Source organism: Bidens hawaiensis, unplaced genomic scaffold (genome assembly GCF_021521415.1).
Source record: "Bidens hawaiensis isolate Kalapana, Puna unplaced genomic scaffold, B.hawaiensis_p1.1 tig00001575_1, whole genome shotgun sequence".
Taxonomy (NCBI): domain Eukaryota; kingdom Viridiplantae; phylum Streptophyta; class Magnoliopsida; order Asterales; family Asteraceae; genus Bidens; species Bidens hawaiensis.
The window spans coordinates 2,884,212-2,907,015 of NW_027491088.1; the positions used below are offsets into that span (position 1 = coordinate 2,884,212).

The 22,804-nt window shown below is 33.2% G+C and overlaps 3 protein-coding genes and 1 long non-coding RNA gene across 4 annotated transcripts; 2 read left to right on the forward strand and 2 right to left on the reverse strand.

Moving 5' to 3' along the window:
• Positions 1-8,398: 8,398 nt before the first annotated feature.
• LOC143586760 (uncharacterized protein At1g15400-like) lies at positions 8,399-8,728 on the reverse strand. Its single transcript, XM_077068241.1, has one exon. The coding sequence runs from the start codon at positions 8,726-8,728 to the stop codon at positions 8,399-8,401; it is 330 nt and encodes a 109-aa protein (XP_076924356.1).
• Positions 8,729-12,214: 3,486 nt separating this feature from the next.
• LOC143585953 (uncharacterized) lies at positions 12,215-13,300 on the forward strand. Its single transcript, XR_013144625.1, has 4 exons — positions 12,215-12,469; positions 12,544-12,631; positions 12,714-12,988; positions 13,070-13,300. It is a non-coding gene; the product is annotated as an uncharacterized LOC143585953 (long non-coding RNA).
• Positions 13,301-16,010: 2,710 nt separating this feature from the next.
• Positions 16,011-17,990, forward strand: LOC143585960 (uncharacterized). Its single transcript, XM_077067626.1, has 3 exons — positions 16,011-16,107; positions 17,127-17,358; positions 17,499-17,990. The coding sequence occupies exons 1-3, from the start codon at positions 16,013-16,015 to the stop codon at positions 17,778-17,780; spliced, it is 609 nt and encodes a 202-aa protein (XP_076923741.1). The 5' UTR covers positions 16,011-16,012; the 3' UTR covers positions 17,781-17,990.
• Positions 17,991-18,600: 610 nt separating this feature from the next.
• LOC143585970 (uncharacterized) lies at positions 18,601-22,214 on the reverse strand. Its single transcript, XM_077067630.1, has 10 exons — positions 22,148-22,214; positions 21,871-22,065; positions 20,634-20,713; positions 20,495-20,554; positions 20,169-20,402; positions 20,003-20,065; positions 19,249-19,317; positions 19,061-19,106; positions 18,765-18,984; positions 18,601-18,723 (listed from the first exon to the last, which is right to left on the reverse strand). The coding sequence occupies exons 1-9, from the start codon at positions 22,155-22,157 to the stop codon at positions 18,914-18,916; spliced, it is 828 nt and encodes a 275-aa protein (XP_076923745.1). The 5' UTR covers positions 22,158-22,214; the 3' UTR covers positions 18,601-18,723; positions 18,765-18,913.
• Between the last annotated feature and the right edge of the window lie 590 nt (positions 22,215-22,804).

A 22,804-nucleotide genomic window follows, 5' to 3' on the forward strand; every position in this document is an offset into this window, starting at 1 on the left:
AAGAAAATATTGTGTTCATGAACGGTTCACGAACACTTACCGAACGAGATTTTTTGTTCGTGTTCGTTCATTAAGGAAATTAATGTGTTCACGAATGGTTCACGAACACAGACAAACACAAATAAAATCGGTAAAGGCTAGAGAATAAGACCGATGTATTCATTAATGTGAATATCGAAAGCCCGTAAACGAATCGAATGAACACGAACAAGGACATATTCGTGTTCGTCCATTTAACTTTATAATTAATCAAACAAATATTTATGTTCATGTGCGTTTATTTAAATTTTGAAAATTTGTGTTCGTTTATGTTCGTTTGTTATAATCTAAACAAACATAACTAAACAAAGATAAACGAACATAAATAAACATATATGAACCAATGTGAATCACAAACAAACTTAAATGAAAACACATAAATGAACACAAATTTACAAATATAAAACCGTTAAGCAGATGACATATCCAGATAATATTTAATGATTTTCTATTAATACATAAACGAACATAAATGGACATTCATGAACATAAATGAACGAACAAAACATGTGTTCATGTTCGTTCGTTTATTAAATAAACGAACATAAACGAACTTCCCGCCGAACGGTTCACGAATTGTTCAACGAACGTTCGGTTCATTTACTGGCCTACTCGAGACCATTTATTGTCTTATAATCAGTGTTGTAAAAGAAGTTCTAGAATGCTAAGTACCTAAGTACCTCGTCTAATAATCGCTACAAAGTATGCTGTCGAGATGACCTTCTTTAACCACGTGTTATTCGGAATCGTTTAAAAAACCTTTCATAAAAATAAGGGTAAAATAGTCATTCAATAACCTAATTTTAATTAAATGAATAAATATGTAATATATATGCTTCATGTAGACGAAATATATAATTATATTTTTGGCTTGGGAAAATATATAACTAGTGATCATAGGTAGGGAAAACATGTAAATGTCTCAACTTTAAAATTTTTACTTTTTTAAATTCACGAATTTATTGTTGTGACAGGGTTACAACATTTAAGTATAGATATAAATTTTATACAACGTCGAGTTGGCTCACGGGCATAACCCAATAGTTATACACCTACTTATATTCACATATGAATATACTATTAAGAACAATAACTTTGATGTCAAATATGATTCTATTAAAACTAATTATAATATGGATCGATATGTTTTATGAAGTAAAAAAAAAGGTAAATTTATAAAAAGTACACAGTATTTAATTTTATATCGTAATGGAAAATGTGTAAGATTTTTTATATAATGATTTTTAGCTCTTACACTTAAAAAAACAAGTAATTTTATTTTACAACTATTTCTATAAAAAAAATTACTTTTCAGTCGCATTCATATCTTCTTCATAAGCATAATTTGTTCTTAATGTTGTTACCTACATAACATTATATATGACATTAGACTCTTTAATTAAATATGATAATAATTAATTAGTTTTTATTAAAAACCATGGGTCTTAACAAATCCAAAGACAGACACAAATATCTACACGAGTGCAAAAGCTAGTTTTCGACCCTCTTCCATAGATGCAATTGTCTTGGCACTCCTTAAAAAACATGGGGTAACCTTATAAGTTTCTTGACACGTTTCACAAATCACCATTGTGCTCCCTAGTTAGTTAGCATACATTGAGCAATAAAAATAATTAGTAAGTTATTACAAGTGTGTTACTAATATGTCATAAGTATAGAGGTAAAACATTAACACCCTATAAAAATTAAGTAATGTATGGTTTACCTGCAATTGCGAGTATGAGAAAAAATGCAACATAAATCTCTATGGATGACATGCTTATGATATCCTGGTATACTTAAACTAAAACTAAAAGATTATATTCAAGGAAATGGTTTTTTTAATATTGTTTAAGCATTATAAATTTAAACTCTTAAGAATTTAGATGAGCATGTGAAATGAATATATTTTAATATTAAATAACAGTAATTAGATGATATTAAATAAAAATAATAATAATGCATGTATTATTGTATTAAATGCAACATACACTAAACTTTTTGTATAACAAATAAAAAATAATAGATTAAAAAACACACAAATTGTTAATGTGGGGCTTATCTTGTATAGGCATATGTCTGTTAAAATGAAGGTTTTAGGTTCAAACCTACGCAAATGCATAACTTACTGTTTAAATTAAAGTGAAATAATATTTATCGTTAAAAAATCACAAACTATTAATATTACTAAAAGGGTAAAAGTATAATAATGATGTTCATTTTCTTAAACATTACAAAGTATGCATCATAACTATAGATAAAGATTGGTTGTCCACATCACACAATTGTTTGGGAAAATTCTCAAAATAGTCCATTTATAGAATGTGGTTCTAAGTTTGTTCTCCCAAATTCAAGTTTTTCAACTTTGTCCCTTTGATGTCTCGTCGTCGGCGACATGTTAGCGAAAATCGACGATGTGTTAACATAACATAAGGTTGACGATGTGTTATGTTACTAACATAGAGTGGCAGCGATGTGTTAATGTTTAAAGCAGGGGTTCCACGATGCGTTAGTTGATAACGCATCGCTGCTGCCCTATGTTGGCAACATAAACACATCGTCAACCCTATGTTATGTTAGCAACATAAACGCATCTTCGGTGACTTGTTGACATAACATAGTGTTGACGATGCGTTTATGTTGCTAACATAGGGTATTAACGCATCGCTGCTACCCTATGTTAGCAACATAATGTTAACACATCGTCGGTGTTCGCTAACATGTCGTCGGCGACGAGATACCAAAGGGACAAAGTTGGAAACTTGAATTTAATGGGACAAACTTGGAACTACATTATATAAATAGGCTATTTTGAGGATTTTCCCTAATCATTTATAGTTAGTCTAATTGTTTAAAAAAATCATTTCTTGATTATTTTAATGTTCTTTTTCTTTTTTGCTTTTGTTTTTTAATTTTGAAACCGTGGTGAATGTACCAGAAACCGGACGTATTCCCGCCGACTCGCTGCCGCAAAGCTTGAACTTTACTGATCGATTAAATGTTTGTTTTAAATATGTTTTTTTGTATAATAAGCTACACGATTTTTTTAGTTCTGGTACTGTATCAAAGTAACTGAAATCAACTGAATTCGCGTCAACTCGCGGCTGCAATGCCCTGATTTTACCGACCAAATAAACGTCGTTTTAAACATGTATTTTTTGTGTATTATATAAGCCATACGGATATTTTAGGCGTTAGTAATTTATTATTTGAGTTTGATGCCAGTATGGCAACAAAGTTAGTCTATACCAACCGAATTTGTGTCGCTATAATCATAGATACGTGTTAAGATACTGTTTTGGGCTCTCACATATTTGACATTTTGGATTTAGTGTCGTTGCCTTGCAAACTTAAATGCTAAAGACCGAATAAACTGTCTTGTCGCATCACAACGGGTTTTAGTTACCTAGCTATATATAAAAAGGCTCCATCTATTGAGACACCCCATTTTTCTATTTACACACTCTCATATGAGTCGTATTAATTAATTTGAGACATATCTATCATTATGCCATGTGGCATGCCATCTACTACATCATTGGTTATATTTATATTTATTTTTTTTGTCATAAGTTATATGATTGTTAGTATTGTTTTGAGTGTTTAATGACTTATTTTTATATTCCCAGTACAATGTATATTATTAAATGTGTCTGATTTTTTTAATATGTTAGTTTTTTTTCTATCATAATATATACGAGTTTCGTATAGCAGCCCAAAGTTCTAATAATAGAACATATTTTTTTTTATTATTATTATATCTACATATATTTTGTTATAGGCTAGTTGTTAAGAGGGTTTAACAAAAGTTATGGACTAAACGACTTTAAACAAGAAACTAAGTGGGTGTCGGTGTAATATATAGGGATGGAAACCTTACTAAATATTCAACAACCACCCCGCATCTTCATTTACTTTCACCAATAAATTGTAGAGAGAGAAAGTGCAACCGAGTTCTCATTCAGGTTCGATTTCAAGATCCAAGCACAACTTTGGATACATAATCGGATTCTAAGGAGATTGATCGGTGGAAATCACCTATAAAAGTCGGAATCATAATCAAATCGTTCTTAATTAGTTCGGACCCACCAGGCTCATGTGACATTCATCAATTTTCAAACCCGAAAACGAGACCCGTTTTTGAACTTTGGGTATAACTTGGATTATCTTTCGTCATCGATGTATTCAAGCTTTATACAGTTATACTCTTTAACTAAAGGCGATAATAAATATTTCTTTTTATTAAAATCCATGTGCCTTAACAAATCCAAATACACGTACAACAATCTGGTTTAACGCAAAAGCCTGTAGACGACCTTCTTCTAGCCATGCAAGCAGCTTGGCATTCCTTAAACACACATTGGTTAAAACTATAATATTCTTCACACGTTTTGTGGCCAATCACCACCATGCTCCCTGATTAGTTAGCATTTATTGATCAATAAAAATAATTAGTAAGTCATTAAAAGTGTGTTTTTCATATGTTATAAGTACACTGGTAAAACATTAACGCTTTATAAAAAAAAGAGGTGATGTATGTTTACCGGTAATTACAAGTATGAGAAAAAATGCAACATAAAACTCTATGGATGACATGCTTATGATACCTCGGTATATTGAAACTAAAAGATTATATTCAAGGAAATGGTTTCTTTAATATTGTTTAAGCATTATAAATTTATAATCAAGAATTTAGATGTCCATGTGAAATTAATATATTTTAGTATCAAATAACAGTAATCATATGCTATTAAATAACAAGAAATGCATGTATTACGGTATTAAATGCTCATATCAAAGGATCTTTGGCCTAATATATTATCAAGGAGTTATATTAGGTTTTGTCTTTCAAAAAGACGATGGTTCAAACCTCTTATGTGAAAGAAATAAAAATGTAGTTTAAAAAAAATTAATAAATAAAGTATTGAATAAAAAAAGCATTGTTTCAATGTGAGGGTGTTCCACACGGTAAAGACATGCATCTTAAAATAAATACGTAAAACATTGTTTTAGTGAATAGAAATAACTTTTATTGTTAAAAAAAACATAAATTATTACAATGAATATTTCTAAAAGAAAAGAGTGAAAATATAATAGTGATGTTCCTTTTCTCGGACATATAAAATTTAGATAATCAAGTAATATATATATATATATATATATATTTAATAATAAATAACAATAATGCATTATATTAAATATCAATAAATGCACAAATTTATGGTAAAAATGCTCCATGCATTAAGATTATAGCAAATAAAAAATGAGAGAGAAAAAAAACACAAATTATAAATTGGATGTGGCTCAATGGTAGCGCACTCACTTAACTAGTGAGAGGTAGGGGGTTCAAACCTCACTATCATCAATTTATATGAGAGATATGAGGGATGACCCTGGCTTGCCAGGGTTCAAGTCCTGATCTCACCCGGTTTTACCGGCTCCTCGCTGTCGTGCCATTTGGCGGGCGTAGGGGTCGGTTTTTATCCGATGAATCCCTCAATAGGTGGACCGCTAGGGGCTCCGTCTGTCCGGACTAGTGGCCGGTTCGGGCTACCTTTAGCCAATGGGGGCCGCGTACGAAGTACTTGGCGTTATTTAGTTGGTCGTTTAAAAAAAAACACACAAATTGCCAATGTGGGGCTTGCTTATAGAGTGGAGGTTTCAAGTTCAAACTTGGGCAAATACATAAATTATTGGTGTAAAGTATAGTATAAAGGATTAATTTTATATATATCTTTATAAACTTTAGAAATTTCATATATACCCAATGAAAGTGAATATATCATCTGATTTCAGCAACTATTCCGACCGATGCCAGCAGCTGATTTCAGATCTGAGTGTTGTCAGAGCTAGATTCGTTTAAGGCCGCGCACCTTTTGAGCAACATCAATTGTGCAAATTATATTTCTGGAGGATGATATTTCGAAACGGTTTAATGGTACAGAAGATTTAAATTTGTAAAATGGGTAAGAATTGTGGGGGAAGAAATTAATGGTGAAGAAGTTCTATTTTTTGAATTATGATGGTGAAGAAATTAATGGTGAAGAAGTTTGTTTTTTTTGTATGCAAAGTTAAATTTGGTTGGGGTTCCACGTACGTATCGTATAATTTTTTAATGTTTTTTAGAATGGTTGTGAGTGAAAGAGAGGTAAAAGATAATGATATATGTATAAAAAAATATTATTTAATTAAAAAAAAGAGAGAAAACATTAAATTTTAATGTATTTATATGGATATGACAGGAATTACCTAAGAATGTTTTTACCAAGCTATATATTCAAAAGCATTGTTGGCAGCATAGGCGGATTCATTCATGCTTCAGGAAGAGGATAGACCCCCACTGAAATTAGCTCATCAAGCTTAATATGTTAGTGGAATCCAAAAAAAACCCACATGCCCTCCAAGACAAAATTAAGAATGCACATTGGCCTTTAGAAAGCCCAAATGAAAACGGAAAATATCAAATCAATTTCTTGTTTTTTTTTTAAATGAATTGGCTATAATATCAACCCTTAAAGCAATAGTATGCATTAATTATTACTTTTCTGCATATATATTTTTGATGCACGGGCTACATAAGTCTATACAACTACAAGGCTCATGAGTCCGGACATAGTGGCTATTCATTCTATATGTTTTTTTAAGTTGAATTGATTTATGCAATGTAGCTTTTAAAAAACCAAAACTTGCACACTCGACATGTTTTGGCCCATTATACTCCACCTGTTTTGACCCGTTACAACCGAGTGTTTATATCGAACATATCCCCCCCCCCCCCACTGGTGAAAGTTCATGGATCTGCCACTGGTTGTTAGTGCATGTCTCACATTAAGCCATGTGGTAGGCTATCTTCTACCACATGCATCATCGGTTCGATTTTAAGATCTGAGCACACCTTTGGATACATAATCGGATTCTAGGGAGATTGATCCGTGGAAATCACAACAATAGTCGGAATCATAATCAAATTGTTCTTGACTAGTTCAGACTTGTCGAGCCCGTTCAAAGGTAAGAAACTCGTTTAAAGCTTGGTTTTTCGTTAAGATCTTTGCATGGGGACTTCAAGGGTTTCTAATCGGATCCTAAGCATCATTAAAGTCTCAACCTTGAATCACTTGTAGTTTTTGCTTTTGACATTGGCATTGATATATAGACATTTTACGATCATTCACGGGTCCAGTTCACGCATAGTATCTTTAATATTGAAGTGTTAGCAGATCATGCGAATTATGAATCCTCTAATCCAAATGTTTTGGGGCAAAATGCATACAAGTAGGGTTATATAGTGTAAAAGAAAGAAGTTTTGAAAGTATGTTTTTAATGAGTTTAATGAATGGTCTAACATACCAATCCTTCATATGGATTTACCCATGGGACGGGGACATGTTATTTTGTGACACTGGTGGGAGGTCATTGCCTTTGTGGCATTGTCATTAATTGATTAGTTGGTAGAGATTGACGACGCTCACCTGGCTGTTAGGTGTGTCATAACTTATTAGTAGCAACATGGTAGACTTAGCCATTTTATTTAAGCTCGTAAATGAAGTTATTTCCTATTGGCGGAATCAATGTACAGTAGAACTTACTTATCGAGGCATACATTTGCGGAAATAAATTTGAAATTAAGTAAACGATAATGTGTAAACGATGGTAATTGGTTAAAATAGCTTGGGGCTAATCTTTTTAGGCTACTTTAACCAATCAGAATTAATGATATTTACTTATCGACACATTACCGTTTTCTAAAACCTAAAACCTATCGGCGGAATCAATATACAGTAGAACTTTCAAATTTATGCAAAAAATATTCGTTAAACGATGGTTGTTGGTTAAAATAGCCTAAAAGTTTTAGCTTAGTAAATATCATTTTTGGCTAATCTTTTTTAAACTCGAAAATTTCAAACCTAAATGTAAAATCAAAACATGACTACAACTTAACCAAACCAATACAAAGGCCGCGCCGTAAACCAAAATACTAAAACATAAAAGCCAAAACTTTTGTTTAAGTTCGGTTTAAACACAAAACTGATCCAAACGTCCGTAATATGCTGTTTTTAAATTTTTATATCCCGGATATCCACATCATTTATTTTAAATTAAGTTATATGTTCTCGAATCAGCAAAATGTAATATGTTTCCGGTCACCTCAAAGTGAAACTTCGGTAATGTCTATCAAATATCTAAAAAAAGATGTAACAACCATAAGCTATAGCCTTCCAGTTGAGGGCACATCTGTCTCTACGTTGCACATCACGTCATTTAAAAAAAAAATAAATAGATAAACAAAATCTTACACCTCGTTATTTATTATGTTAACAAAACACAAGGATCGAAGCAATATCCAATGTTCTCAAATCAATCAATCAAGCAAGCAAGCAATGCTACGTTTACGTAAATCTTTTCGTGCACGAATTTTATTGTTATTAGCCTTACCAAAAACACGACAAAGTCCACAAACCGGAACCCTAGGTGACGACGGCTCTGTCCCGTTAACTTCTCCACCGTGTCTAGACGAATTTTGTCTAACAGTGTTGATGGATCTTAACGTCGTGTTTGAAGAGGCAATTTGAACCTGATCAACGTTGGATGACCGCGGTGTGCATTCGGTGGATAAGAACTTGTCGTCCCATATTAAACCTGATGATCCTTGTCTTCTGAATGATACTGATGATCTCTGTAGGCCTGCCATTTTTTTGTGTCTTTGTGGTGTGTTATTTTTTTTTGCCTAGAAATTAGTGATGATGTTGAAGCGGAAGCCTTGTTGATTATAGGCTTGACGATCGGACTTGTCTACACGTATACGTTGGAAATGTTAATGTCACTTTGTTTATTATTTTGTTGTTGATTGGTTATTAAAATACTTTTATTATCCATGTAACGTTCATTAAAGCGGCTTTTGTAAAGTTGTGTTCCTCAATATGTTGGACGTTATTTTCAAGGTATGCAAATTTGATGGATTAATTAATTAAATTAATTAGGTATAAATTAATAAGTTGTATATAATTTATGATATAAGTTTTATTTATTATATAGTTAAAAGTTCAAGCTAGCCCATCTCTAATTTTATCCATCATGGTTTTGTAACCTAATCAAAGTTATGATTAAGGTTTATTAGTTTGTAATAAGTTTTTACAATTCTATTTTTCTGGTTGTGAGTTTGAGAGTTATTCAATCAAATTCATCTTTTTCGTTTTCATGAGTTCTTCGATAAGCCACCGCCCAATAGAGCTTAGCCATGCGTAGATCGAAATGGTCTCGCGAAGCCGGTCACCGGTAGGTCTAAGAACGGATTTCTTGATAAGCTGCAAACAATCCTCAATTTGATTTTAATAATAAATGAAAGAAAAAAGAATTGTGAAAAGAAGAAAATAATCAGGGGAAAGAGAAAAAGAATAAAATGAGGAAAAGGTAAATGATATAATTTAACTTTGTGTAAAGTGTAAAGAAGAAAAGGAAATTAAAAGTTTTTGAAGGAAGTTAAGAGGTTAGATTTGGAAAAATTTTAAAAGTTTTTTATTTATTTTTTCATTGAGTTTTAATTAAAAAAATTGTTTAGCTTTAACTAATAAAAAACTTATGAACACAAATGTTTTCAAGTTTTCTTTTATTTCCTTTCACTACTGTTCGACTCGGAAAACGTTTTCTTTAAGATGGATTATTCACGGAGGAAGATAAGAGATGTAGCTAACTAATACAGTTTTGAGCTGTAATCTTTTTCATTTTGGTTTGTACTTTGCTAGTTCGTCTTGCCTCTTTTAATTTATATATATCTTTCATCGTTAAACAAATGTAACTTTCACTGTATTATTTGAAAAGTTTTTGTTTATTTTGTAGTTATATTCTTTAATGTTGATATTAAATGCATGAATCAACGTACTTTTTAATAGGTTTTTATTGATTTGTGACTAAAATTCTAATAATTTTTTTTTTTGAATGACCAACTAAGTAACGCCGGGTACTTCGTACACGGCCCCCATTGGCTAAAGGTAGCCCGAGCCGGCCACTAGTCCGGGCGGACGGAGCCCCTAGCGGTCCACCTATTGAGGGATTTCCCGGATAAAACCCGACCCCTACGCCCGCCAAACGGCACGACAGCAAGGAGCCGGTAAAACTGGGTGAGATCAGGACTCAAACCCTAACAAGCCAAGGTCATCCCTCATATCTCCATTACAAATTATTTAACATACTACATCATATTATAAAATATTATAATACATAGTTATTTATAATATTACATTTACGACTGAGTTGATGTTGTAGGTGTTGTACCATGTGTTCAGTTTTTTGTACCTTCTATTTCATCATGTTAGCTAAACACGTGTCCTTGGAAGTTCATACGTGTCTTCTGTTGGCAAGTGGTTTGAGCTGCTGTTCTCCATTATATTCTCCGTAAATTGTTTTTCCTACACACTTTTTACTCAAACCTACTTTCCCCTGGATCTTCTTCATATCTTTCTAGGTTTAAGGTATCTTTTGACCTCTTTCGAAGTCGTGTGTCCTTTTTTTGCTATTCACATTGGTTTTGTTTTGTAGGAGATGGAGACCGGAAGTAGGTCTATCGTCTGACATTCGGGTAGTATGTTGTGTCTCATATCTCTCTCTTTTTATTGTGTCATGTTCAAGTTGTTCAACGATATGTTTTGTGGTTGTTGCTCTATCTTTCTGTTTTTTTCTTCTTTTTTTTATTGTTTTTGCATATTTCTTCCCCCCCCCCCCCCGCTCTATCATTTTGGTTTTGTTTTGTTTGTGTTTGGACGATTGTTATTCATTTGGTGTTTAGTGTGAAATTGAGGTTAAATGGTAATTGTGTTTGTCATACATGTTTGGAGTATTTTCTTTCGAAATGTTTTTTGTTGTTTGACATGCACACCAAGTGTTTGATGAAATGCTTGAGATAAATAAGTTGGACCGAATAAGGCGTTTTTGGAAGTTACGAATGATGTTTTTTGTTGTTTCACATGCACGCTAAGTGTTTTATGAAATGCTTGAGATGGTTAATGTTGACCCGCATCTTTCTGTTGACAACCAAATTGTGTGGTATAATGGTTGTTTTCGGACTTCGGATTTTGCATGTCGGATTGTTCATGTGTTTTGGGTAGGAAATAGTTGCATCATAACCAGCCTGTTTAAAGTTCGGATTTTACATGTCGGGTTGTTCATGTTTTTTGGGTGGGAAATAGTTACATCATAACTAGCTCGTTTAAAGTTCGGGTTCAGAAAAACTAGCATCAAAATATGTTTGTTATATTGCTTCTGTTTGTTCAAAAAATAAATTAATACATTTAAACGAAGTAAAGCATCAGCAACTGTACTTAGTTCATATGTAATGATTATGATTTTGTACACATCCAACTATATGTCACATGAGAAAATACCTGCAAACTTATTTGTTTCGTTTGCTGGCAAGATACTTATTTGATAATGTTGATCTCAACTTTTTTTTTTCATCTTACAAGTTTTTACTCATATTTAGTGTTTTGCATGTCGTGTTTCGGATGCTGATGGTTTTCGCTTTGTGATCCGCTGATGGACTGTTTTCTCTTTGTTTCATGCAACAGTTTCCGTGTGTTGTTGCTCTCCCTGGTTGTAGCAGAAGAGGATTCGCCACATTGTCACCTAAGGTTTGTCTTTTGTCACTGTTCTCTACAAGTCACCAACAACATATTATATTTTGACTTCGTAGATCAAATAAACATCACATTCAACTAATAACATAAACTATATAGCAATGACCATACGCATAGTCGTAGTATACTTTCCACACACAATAAACATCACATTCAACTAATAATATAAACTATATAGCAAAGATCATACGCATAGTCATACTAGTTTCCACACACAACTTTTTATCACTCAAACATATACCAATCACAAATTGCTAAATCACACACTTTGGTCAACTATGTAATTTCTCTTTCCTTGCATGCTCTTTTATACATAAATGAGAAACATACGTGTCTCTGATATAAAAGAAGGACAAAAGGCAGGGATCATCACTGTTCGTGTACTAAAAAAATGGATATCAAAGAGCAATCGTCCAGAGTGGTGCTACTTATTTGTTGACCGCCATGTAAGTTAACCCTATTTGTTCGTTTAGTAATAATGTCACAAATAAATTAAACATAACTAAAAATAATGTCGTCTATTATGTTGGTGCAAGGTGATGGAATAGACGTTGTCGCTGATTTAAATCACAAATCGCACTTTGAATCATTGATCAAAGTTCAATCATGCTACAACATCACTGAGTACGTCGCAATCCCATCAAGAAGGTCAATGTCAGTCACTTCACACAGCGCTTCAATACAAATAGGACTCAAGGCTGAATTCGAATTCATATCTGATGAGACCATTCCAAAGTCCTACTACAGTTTCGTAAGCCATGAGGTACTACAACAATGTCTTAGATCATGGGATATACTCACCGGTAAGCATCAACACGACAAAAAAAACATAAAAGGTCTCTCATACCAACTCTAACAGTTTCACAACAAATTGCAGATTACATTGGTCGTGTCATCATCAACAACCTAGTAGACATAAAGAGCAGAAAAACGATCGCCAGAATGATGAAAATAAAAGACATCAAGTAAACATCAATAATAACTCAAAGCATTATTCATAGGACTAACACCATGATATTTAAGTAAATTCATTATGATGTCAAACAGCAACAACGATGTTCTGATAACCTTATGGTCTGACAAGAAAGACCTGATTGACGACACAACAACTTTTGGGGATGTAATTGCAATCACATCAGCAAGAGTGACAGAATATGACGGTACGAACTAACATTAAGAAAAAAAGGTGACATCAATACATCGTAAAAATTAAAAACCGATTGTGATTGTATGCAAACAAGGATGAAACAGCTGGAGTCAACCAACCTAACAACCGTCATTGCCAACCCAACATGCCCCTTCTTCCAGCAACACGTTGACAGGTAACCTACAAAACTTCATTTTCAAAACAAATAACATTTATGCCTTCATGTCCGCACTTATAGAATTGATATAAAAAACAGGTTGCTACGACTACCACTTGGCCCACAAGACAATGAAGACGCAAGACCAATAACAATCCATGAGTTATTGCAGGAAATACCTCAACAGAACCCGGTAAGAAAGCACAACACAAAAATATCTAAATAACATGTATCTAATGTTGGCGTTAGAGCACCGACCTATTCTTCTGATCACATGACACCACATGACATTTCTGCAGCATCAAAGAAAGAATTATACCTACAAGGCCAGAATCTTTGAGGTTGAGACTCACCGAAATTGGTACTTTGCACAATGCTCAAAATGCACAAACATACTACAACTACAGCATAATGGGAAACCATCATTCGCATGCGCTAACCACAAGATTGTCACTCCAAACATTCAGTAAGTATCAAAACCAACTCACCTTACCAAATAAATGAACCCAGCTAAATATTAACTATATCACAAGTACTGCCTAAACGCACGAATCACTGATGACACAGATACAACCAAAGTCGTAATCTACAACGAAACAATGATGGAGTTCCTGAAAATTGACTGCCAGGTGATGGTATGGAATATTATGACCAAAAGATTCTACCACCACCAATCTCTGCAATGATAGGGGTGATGATGGACTTTACCTTGACAGTGAGGCCAAATAAGTCATTTACCGTCAGCAACATTTCAAAGACACCCACTAACGCACCTCAATCAAGTTCATCTTCCGCAACAAGCCTGTCACCGACTACACCAGATCCCAAATCCAATAGACCAATCCAAGAAACACCATGTACCGACATAACTTAATTTCCATACATAATTATGTCATTAGTTTGAGATAAATAATAATTTAGTCACACACCACTACTATGTTTCAACACTTAACTATGTGAAGCCCATTTTGTTCAAAACCCATACGAAAACAATTAAATGATGCATTTACATCTTTGTATCAAGGCTTTGTATCAAGGCTTTGAAATAGATGCGAGCAATGACTAATTTGCTCCTTTAAGGTGTCATATGATTGTTATTTGTTTTATTTAGTTTCATGAAAGTTGGTAAGTTATAATGGATTAAGGACATTGACATAATAATATATTATGTTAAACTTGATGATAATCTGACATATTTCTATATTAACTTTATTTAAACACCAGCAACGAAAATGGAAGGCGTCGGTCATTCAACAATTGTTTTTTATATAATCTTTAAGACAACAATAATGTATAATTGAATACGTCTTGGTTTTCTTTAAAAATTGGAATATATTTCTTTCTTTAAATTTTGTTTCCTGTGGTAAACTTTGTCATAATTTGTCATTTTTACACTTCTCACACCAGTAGGATACCCCATTCGTTTGAAAAATTAACGTTCCCAAACCCGAAACTGACATTAAATAAGTTTTGTTTAAAACTTAAATTTAAAAAATTATGCCACCCATACCTGGTCAACATATAGATGTAACTAACCTATCTAATAAATGACATGCAGGTGAAAAGAAGCAAAAGATGCAATGAACAAAATGGGGCACTAGCATTTTTGGGAATGACAATGTTCTTGGCAAGATAATGCCATAATTTTTTGTAAAAAACCCTCTATGCATAGTTAAGCAAGTAGTAGTTTTGTTTCTAAATTGTAAAAAAAAGCCCAAATAGACCATAAACTGCAAACTCGGTGTAAACATGTAGTGTTAAAATTTTTTGTAGGCTGTCTAGCAAGAATCATCATGTATGACTCAAATATATTGTCTTAATAAGAATCATCATGTTTGGGAATGATAATGTATGTTGCTATAGATAATGTTCGCAGCCCAACAAGAAATTGGTTGCGCAACTAAGCCACAACGCGGCGGGTTGAGCCAACTAGTTAGAGAGTATTGAAAACCATAAATGTACAAGTTTGAGAACATAGTGTACAACCTTATAGTCGTGAAATACACAGTATCTACTTTTACTCTCGTAATTGTTCCGTAATGATCATTGAGCCTAACCTCCCGAGCTTGGACCTAAAATCTTTGAATATGTTTAATCATAAATACAACATCTCGAATGACATTAACTACTGAGCTTATGGCCTAATTTAAATAAAACATTTGAGGGCTAATGTTTTCTTGAGAGAACTTAAAAATGAAATGTGACAAAACAAAATAACTTTTAGAGCATAAACATATATAAAATGTGGATACTATCAAGATTCGCGTGACGTTTATTACGTTCGGTTTTCATGTATAAGATGTCACCGTATACACATATTAACTTATTCAAGTATATCATAGCTATATGTGTGAATTTGTCGTGGCATAAATAGAAGTGTGTGTGGTGCTGGTGTGGTTTTGTGTTAAAACCAAACCGAAAATCAAAACTTCGGTTTTCGGATATTTTGAAACCGTTCGGTTTCATTTTGGTTTTTCGGTTTACGTTTTAGTTTCGATTCGGTTTCGGTTCTTGCCATTTGAATTTGAGAATTTTAGAGGGAAAAAAAAGTTGGCTGAAAATAATTAATTTAGATATAAATAATTTTATTAATTGTTAACTAATAGAATTTATACATTTGACAAAATATATTTGAGTTACATAACTGTTAAATTTTTATAAATTACTTAAATAAAAAATAAAAATTTAGGAATTCAGTTTGGTTTTTACAAAAACATAAAACAAACAGTTAATTTTTGTTTCGATTCGGTTTGAATTTTTTGATTTCGGATCGGTTTTTTCCGATTTCATAGGCATAACTATGAATGGCTAAGACCCTAGAAAATTGTTATTTAAAAAAAATAAATTAAAAAAAAAGCATGTAAAAACAATGAGGAAACGGTTATGGAGGAAAACAGTTCATCGTGGGCCATACCAGTAGCCGATCGGCGACCCGATTTGAAACAAGAAAAGCGCGTGTGTATAAATATTAATATAAATAATACGATAATAATAATAATAATAATAATAATAATAATAATAAAGCAAAAAGAATCATCGTTAATGGCATCAAAAGTGAAGGTGTGGGCAACAATCATCTCTTTCACTGCTTCTAGAATCTTCTTTTTCTTCATTTTCTTCCAGATTCCACTTTTCAGGTATCATTCTCTTCTCTTGCACCTTCTTCTTCTTCTTCTTCTTCTTATTATTAATACTTACATTTGCAGTTTTTTAATTCAAAGCCGTTAATTGAACGATTACATTTGACCTAATTTTTTTATTGATTTTATCGTAAGTCGATGTATGAAACGTTCGTATTGCATTGATAGATTATTAAGCAGTTCGTTTATTAAGCGGTTTGAACAGTTTCTGTGTAAAAAAACACGGTTACTTATTATTAATATTGTGACCGGAATTAGGTTTTATTTAACGATGAATTGATATAAGGCAATGCGGTAAGATAATGACGTATACATATACATATATATACATATTGTGTGTGTGTTTAGTTACTTGATCCTTTATGGCCGTACAGGAAATTAGGAATAGATAGGGCTGTCAATTTATGACGAGGAACTGTTAACACATACACGAAACGACACAAAGTTGAACAAGTTTGGGTTTGGGCTTAATAGGTTTCGTGTCGTATATAAATCGACATGTTTAAGACCTGCTAACGAGTCTGAAATTTGGTGTTTAAATTGGATTTACTGTTTTATATTTTTGATATATAATGAACTAATTTAGGGCTGGTTTGTTGGATTTGATTGAAGGGATAAATGCAGTCTTAATATCCTGGAATTTAGGAATTGAAAAGGATTAGTTTGATCAATTTGCTTGATCATGTAAAGTATATATGTTTTTAATTGTATTTTACACAACGTTGAGTGTGTTTTGGTTGCATTAGTGCTGCCAAATCTACATTAGAAAACTTTACATCAGCACTTAAGTTTGGATGATTATATGAAACTTATTATATAGTTTGAATCTCTGCGGCTCAAGTACCATAACTGCACATTAGTTGTTACTATAAGTTTTTAGTGTTTTCCTTGAATCTTTAAAAAATATTAGACTATTAGACTAACGTCTTTATGTGACAGTTCCAAGCATGATTTGTTCAAACATGAAATATGAAATACATGTTGTTGATGTGTTTTTTATTGTAATCTCTATGCAGGTTCCCATGTAGAATCGGTAAATGCACAACACCAATGGAACTAACATCTTCACAGTTGATTGCAAGTGAAGTGATTCCCTCGGGTGTAGTTAAGGCTCTCTTATATCCAGGTGCTGTTGGAAAAGCCATTATTAACAGGAAGCCTATTCCAAAGTACAATAAACTACTTGAAACATACGATATGAAAGATCTCAAACGATACCCTATAACAACTGATTTACAGCATATCGAGGTGCGTTTGTTAATCCAGCCTTTTATTACTTTTTTATTTGCTTCTTCAAATTCTTAAATCATAAGCCAAAATATTTATTGATCGTTAAAAACCGATTTAAAACAGATACGAAACTCATATAAAAGTTGTGTTTGCATCAGGTTCTAGCAGGAAGTTATTTGGCTGTGGCGGGGGCGATAATAGGTCTGGTTAAATCAAGGAGATTGGGGCTTTTTGGCATGCTTTTGTTAATCTGGGGACTTTATAAGGACCCACGGTCATCAAAAGGACATCCATCGTTTAAGTATTACAAAAACGCCATCTCCATCTGCTACCCGACAATGTCAATCGCAGTCCTTTCTGCCTTCCTTTCTATAAAAGATGATGTTAAAAAGATTGTTTCTTGTTTCAAGTGGACCTTTTTGAAGTCCAAATACAAATGAACCTCTTTGAAGACGGAACATAACATGACAGGTCAGAAAGGAAGAAGCATGACAGAGTGTAGGTGGGGTTCATGGAACTTTTCTGTAGCTTAACAAGTTAAACAATATTGCAAGTGTTGTTTCATGAACTAGATATTCTAATTTCACGTTGTTTGGTGTTCATGAATGATAGTGTTTCTTAGATGTCTCGTTATACTTTTGGCCCGCAGTTTAATAGATTATAAAATAACGTGAACCCTAACCTTTATGAAACCACTAGAACTGAAGAGCAAATTATTGGATGTATTGAAAATGTAGGTGTAAACACGGAAACATACTCCATATCCATTGGTTTAACCGTTGCTTATTGAAGTTATCATCAGTTTTACTTGTTTTAACGCCAATTTTGTGAGATGCTTTTCCAGCAAAGCATGTGAAGATGAAATTGCGTAATTGGCTGAGTGATGAATGTATGAACGGTTTTCGCATTTGTTGCATTGAATAAAGTTCACTGAAAAATGTAATGATATGTTCTCATAAAATGAAACTTACAAAGAACGACTGTAGAATTTATCATTTCCTAAATGTTTGATGGCAATGAACTTTTTTTTCCCTCATTTTAGAATGACAGTGTATTTTTTAATCGCATTTTATTTTACTATGTGACCTAATTTGAGCACCGAGTAGATAGAGATCCGATGTTCCCATGGTGGCACGTAATCTTTATTAAGGTATCTAGATTCATGCATCAGTTAGAACAGAAAGTTTCGTAAACAAAGAATGTTTTTCAATTTTTTCAATACTTTTTTGGAAGTTCTAAATTAGAAAATATTATCTAGAACCCTGTTTCAACCAAGAGATCAACAGAGACTTGGGCTAAAAACACTTTTAACACCATTTTGAGTCAAGCTAAACAAATCAACCACATCTCTAAATGATGACAAGAACAAGTCTCAATTTACATCTTTATTAGATGAGAACTCAGTCAAAACAGCCAATAGATACAAAAAAAATATTGCGGAGAAAAGCTAGTACAAAGATCTTTTTGCTGTAAATGGATTTTTCTAATATGCATGCATACCGAACAATCTCCATAAATACTAAGTCATCTGCCCAAAAGAGAACGATTGCAGCCGGATATCATACTGATGAACTTACTGTAGCTTCTTGATCCCGGGAAAAGAGGGAAGAACTGCAATTAAAGCATCACCATATCCGACTGGATCTGTCCACAATAAACGAACATGTAAGCTATAAAATCACACACACTGTTGATGATTAAAAGAGTAAATTGTGCATACCGCCATCTTTGCGAAGTATCTTAATAACCTCTCCTGCTACATCAGACTGAAAAACAGAAAAAATAAAATAAAACATGAATTAAAAGATTAGCAATTGGAATTTTACTTTAATTCGGTTTCTAATGAGATTTATAAAGAGATATAATCATTAAGTTGAACAACTTAAAGGAAAAAAGAAAGTAGAAAACCTCAATGGGAAGCTCCCCACCAAGCTGCTCAATGTAGCAAATAACTTGCCCTTCCTTTACCACTTGCTTCTGTTAAACATGCAAATTACAAGTTCAGTAGAATATAAGCATAGCGGCGTTGCATGAAACCAAAATAGCCGAACCCAACTCAAAACAGACGGTTTGGTTATTATGTTCTTTTAAAAACAGAATTTCCAAGTTGGTTTTGGTTTTCCATGTAAAGAAAAACTGAACCGAAACGACTTTTATAACCGGCTCGAACCCATAAAAACCAAATAAATCGACTTTTTTATTAAATTCATGTATTATAATTTTACTTTAGAATGTTAAGTTATTTGTATAAAAAAAGTAATAAATGGTGTCGCCCAAAAATTTTAGGCGCAATTGTGTTATAACTAATTAGCCATTAAATAGAAAAAAATACAGGCCAAAGCTTTGAGCCCAAATTCATTCTTTTGGGCAATTTTTTTCAACACAAAAATTTCAAGCCCAAATGAACCCCCCCCCCCCCCCCAACACACACACACACACAAAAAAAAGAACCAATTGTGATAACCGAAAAGGCCAAACTTTCAGTTTTTGGTTCGGTTGAACCCAAAACCGACCCATGCACACTTAAAAAAAGAGTTTATGAGCAATTCTACCTGTGAGTGTTGCAACAATCATACAAAAAATAATATAATTCCTAACAAAAGTATAAACTACTATCTTCTTAGCATTCATAATAATGTTTAGAAGCATTTCTGGGGATTACCTCTTTGCAAGACGGAGGTGCTCGTTTCCCCTTAATGGTTCGTGATCTTCGAAAGTACCCAACCTGGATTGCACATATGAAATTTAAGTTGCATAATTTTATATTAGAAAAATCAATAAATTTCTGATATTAAAAAACAGCAAATGTTCAATATATTGTTTCTCACCCTGGGAGAGTGAATTATAGTCAATCCTTCATCAACAGCTGTATCTAGAAATTTCTGAATCCCACCAAAAGTAGGTTCAGCTTTAGTAATGGCTAAAGATGGTGATGATGCTGACCCATTTTGTTCGGCTGGGACCACGTTTTCACTGATTATTGGGGCGGAAACTGGTGGTGGAGAATTTGTATTTTCTTCTGTTGTTAAGTTTCTCAATACATGTAACCAAAATCCACCAAGCTTATAACCACAAACAATTAAAAATGTTTAAAGTACAGACATGGATAACGATAAACAAGTGGTGTTATAGTCATTACATTACATGTACTCACTTTCAATTCAAACTCTGCAATTGAGGTTGTATCACAAATTTCTGTTAGAAGAAACTCCACCTGTAATTATGTGTAAATGAAACAAGTAATTTAGATGCTATATATGATGTGCATTTAACATTTTAATGTTGTAATTTACCTCTGAAGCATTTGGAGTGAATTGACTTGTTGATTCAGATGGTACTCCCAGATCAGAAGAATCTTGTAAATCTGTACCAGCTGTTACATTTTATAGTTTAAGAAACACGATTTTGTAAGACTTGAATCAATTAAACCATCATCATGAATGTCACTAGAGCTGTCCAAAGTGCTTAACGCTCGCTCGAAAAATGCTTGTTGTAAACGCGTTGATCGGCTCAGTTTGGTTCGTATATGAGCCAAGCACAAGCAAAGGTACGCTCGAATTATTTTTTAGTTTATACACACACATACAATTTTTTAAATCCCTTTAAAATTTCTCTCTTTGTCAACTTTTCATGATTTCATTTGCTCGCTTTAAGTTTTCAGGCTACTGAAGTTTGTTTACACGTACATTATATCCAACTTCAAACTTGTTTCTTACAGAAAAAATCAATGTAAAAAAAGAGATAAGTAATGCTCAGAAACATGAACAATGCTCGGTCAAAAAATGCACGTTCGATTTTGGCTCTGTTTGTAAACAAGCCGAGCATTGCTGGTTCGCTTTTGGCTCGGTTCGTAAAGGAACCAACCAGCTCCATTCGGTTTGTAAATAATCCAAGCACGAGCAAAAAAGCCACACTCGGTTTTGTTTCTAGCAATTTGAGGAAAGATCAAGTTTTGTACAAATGATCAATTAAACCCTGAACCCTAAAAATAAACAAACACCATACAATTAAGGCTGTAAACGAACCGAACCAAACCGAACGAAGCTTTGTACATGTTCGTTTGCTAAGGAATTGAACTCTTACACGAACGCAAACAAACATGTAATATTTAAGGAAAAACAAAGAAAAACCAACATTCTTATGATGATGTTAACGAAGCACGAGTTAAATTTGTTGTTACTTAAAACAAGACTTTCTAAAACTATTAGCGAAACGAACTGAAGATAAACAATAAAATTATAAAGTTTAAATGTTAGGTTGGCTATTACAAATATAATACTATAAAAAATATAAAACAAAAGGTTAGCTAACGAATATAAAAAAAAGAATGTAAACAAACATAAATGAACACATTACCGAACGTTCATGAACACAAATGAACGAACGCAACCTTTTTCATGTTCGTTCATTTAACTAAACGAACATAATTGTGTTTGTGTTCGTTCATATATTAAACGGACGAACTTCACGCTGAACGGTTCATGAACTGTTCGCTGAACGTTCGGTTAGTTTACAGCCCAACTTTCTTACACTGAGCATTTTTGGCAGACACACAGAGGCACGGATTGTATGTTTTCCCCAACCGTTGCGATATCCGTAAACCATCAAACCCTAACGATTTTCTAAACCCTAATCCATAACAATTCCGTTGTAAATTCGCTAATTCGACTCTACCAGGACCTAACCTCAAACTATACAGTTTCAAACCGGAACCTCCAAAGCTACCTGGTAACATATAACCAAATAAACGTTATCAGCTTCGAATCAATCGTAATTGTGATCAAATAATCCTAAGAGGAGTACTTACAGGCAGCCATGGAAACCGGTTAAAGCTTTTGAAGATGATAACAACTGGAACTGGAAGTGGTTTGTTTGTGTTTTACTTCCGTTATGTTCGAGGCCCAATTAGCTGGTTTCGGCTTTGGCCCACTAATTTTGGTCCACGTAAATCACATTTTCTTTTAATTAGTAGAATACGCGTAAAATTGTGTATACGGACATGACTCGTTTTACTCATTTATGTAAACGTGTTAAACTTGTTGATGGTGATGGAGATGAAATGTAGTTATCATTTGTGAAAAATTAAATTCGAAATCAATATCTAATGGAGGGTGTACTCGTGTCGCGATGGGTAATAACGCTTGAATGATGTTAGTGAGTCGAACTTAGCTTAGACAAGGCTAGCTTGAGGCTGACTCAGACTCATATTGAACTACCTCGGCTAGGCTTGAAGTTAAAATTGTGGTTAAAAGTATTAACCGTTACATGTTGTCATTAAAGAGCTAGGGTGATGTGACGAAATTGATTAACCCAAATATTGTGTTAAAGAGCTCAACCTAACTGACGCAAGGCATGTATTTAATAAGAACGTGACACTTAAGTTTATGGTAAATGTTAATTTGATAGTGGTATTTGAGTTTCAAATACATAAACATTTTGTGTTTGTGTAATTTTACATTATAGA

Excerpts from the sequence above, each read along its gene's own strand:
- LOC143585970 (XM_077067630.1), bottom strand. Across the intron at positions 19,318-20,002 it reads CACCTCCGTCTTGCAAAGAG|AAGCAAGTGGTAAAGGAAGG; the intron begins GTAATCCCCAGA and ends CATGTTTAACAG. Across the intron at positions 19,107-19,248 it reads GTGGGGAGCTTCCCATTGAG|TCTGATGTAGCAGGAGAGGT; the intron begins GTTTTCTACTTT and ends TCTGTTTTTCAG.
- LOC143585960 (XM_077067626.1), top strand. The coding sequence starts at position 16,013 with ATGGCATCAAAAGTGAAGGTGTGGGCAACAATCATCTCTTTCACTGCT. Across the intron at positions 16,108-17,126 it reads TTCCAGATTCCACTTTTCAG|GTTCCCATGTAGAATCGGTA; the intron begins GTATCATTCTCT and ends ATCTCTATGCAG. Across the intron at positions 17,359-17,498 it reads CTGATTTACAGCATATCGAG|GTTCTAGCAGGAAGTTATTT; the intron begins GTGCGTTTGTTA and ends TGTTTGCATCAG.
- LOC143586760 (XM_077068241.1), bottom strand. The coding sequence starts at position 8,728 with ATGGCAGGCCTACAGAGATCATCAGTATCATTCAGAAGACAAGGATCA.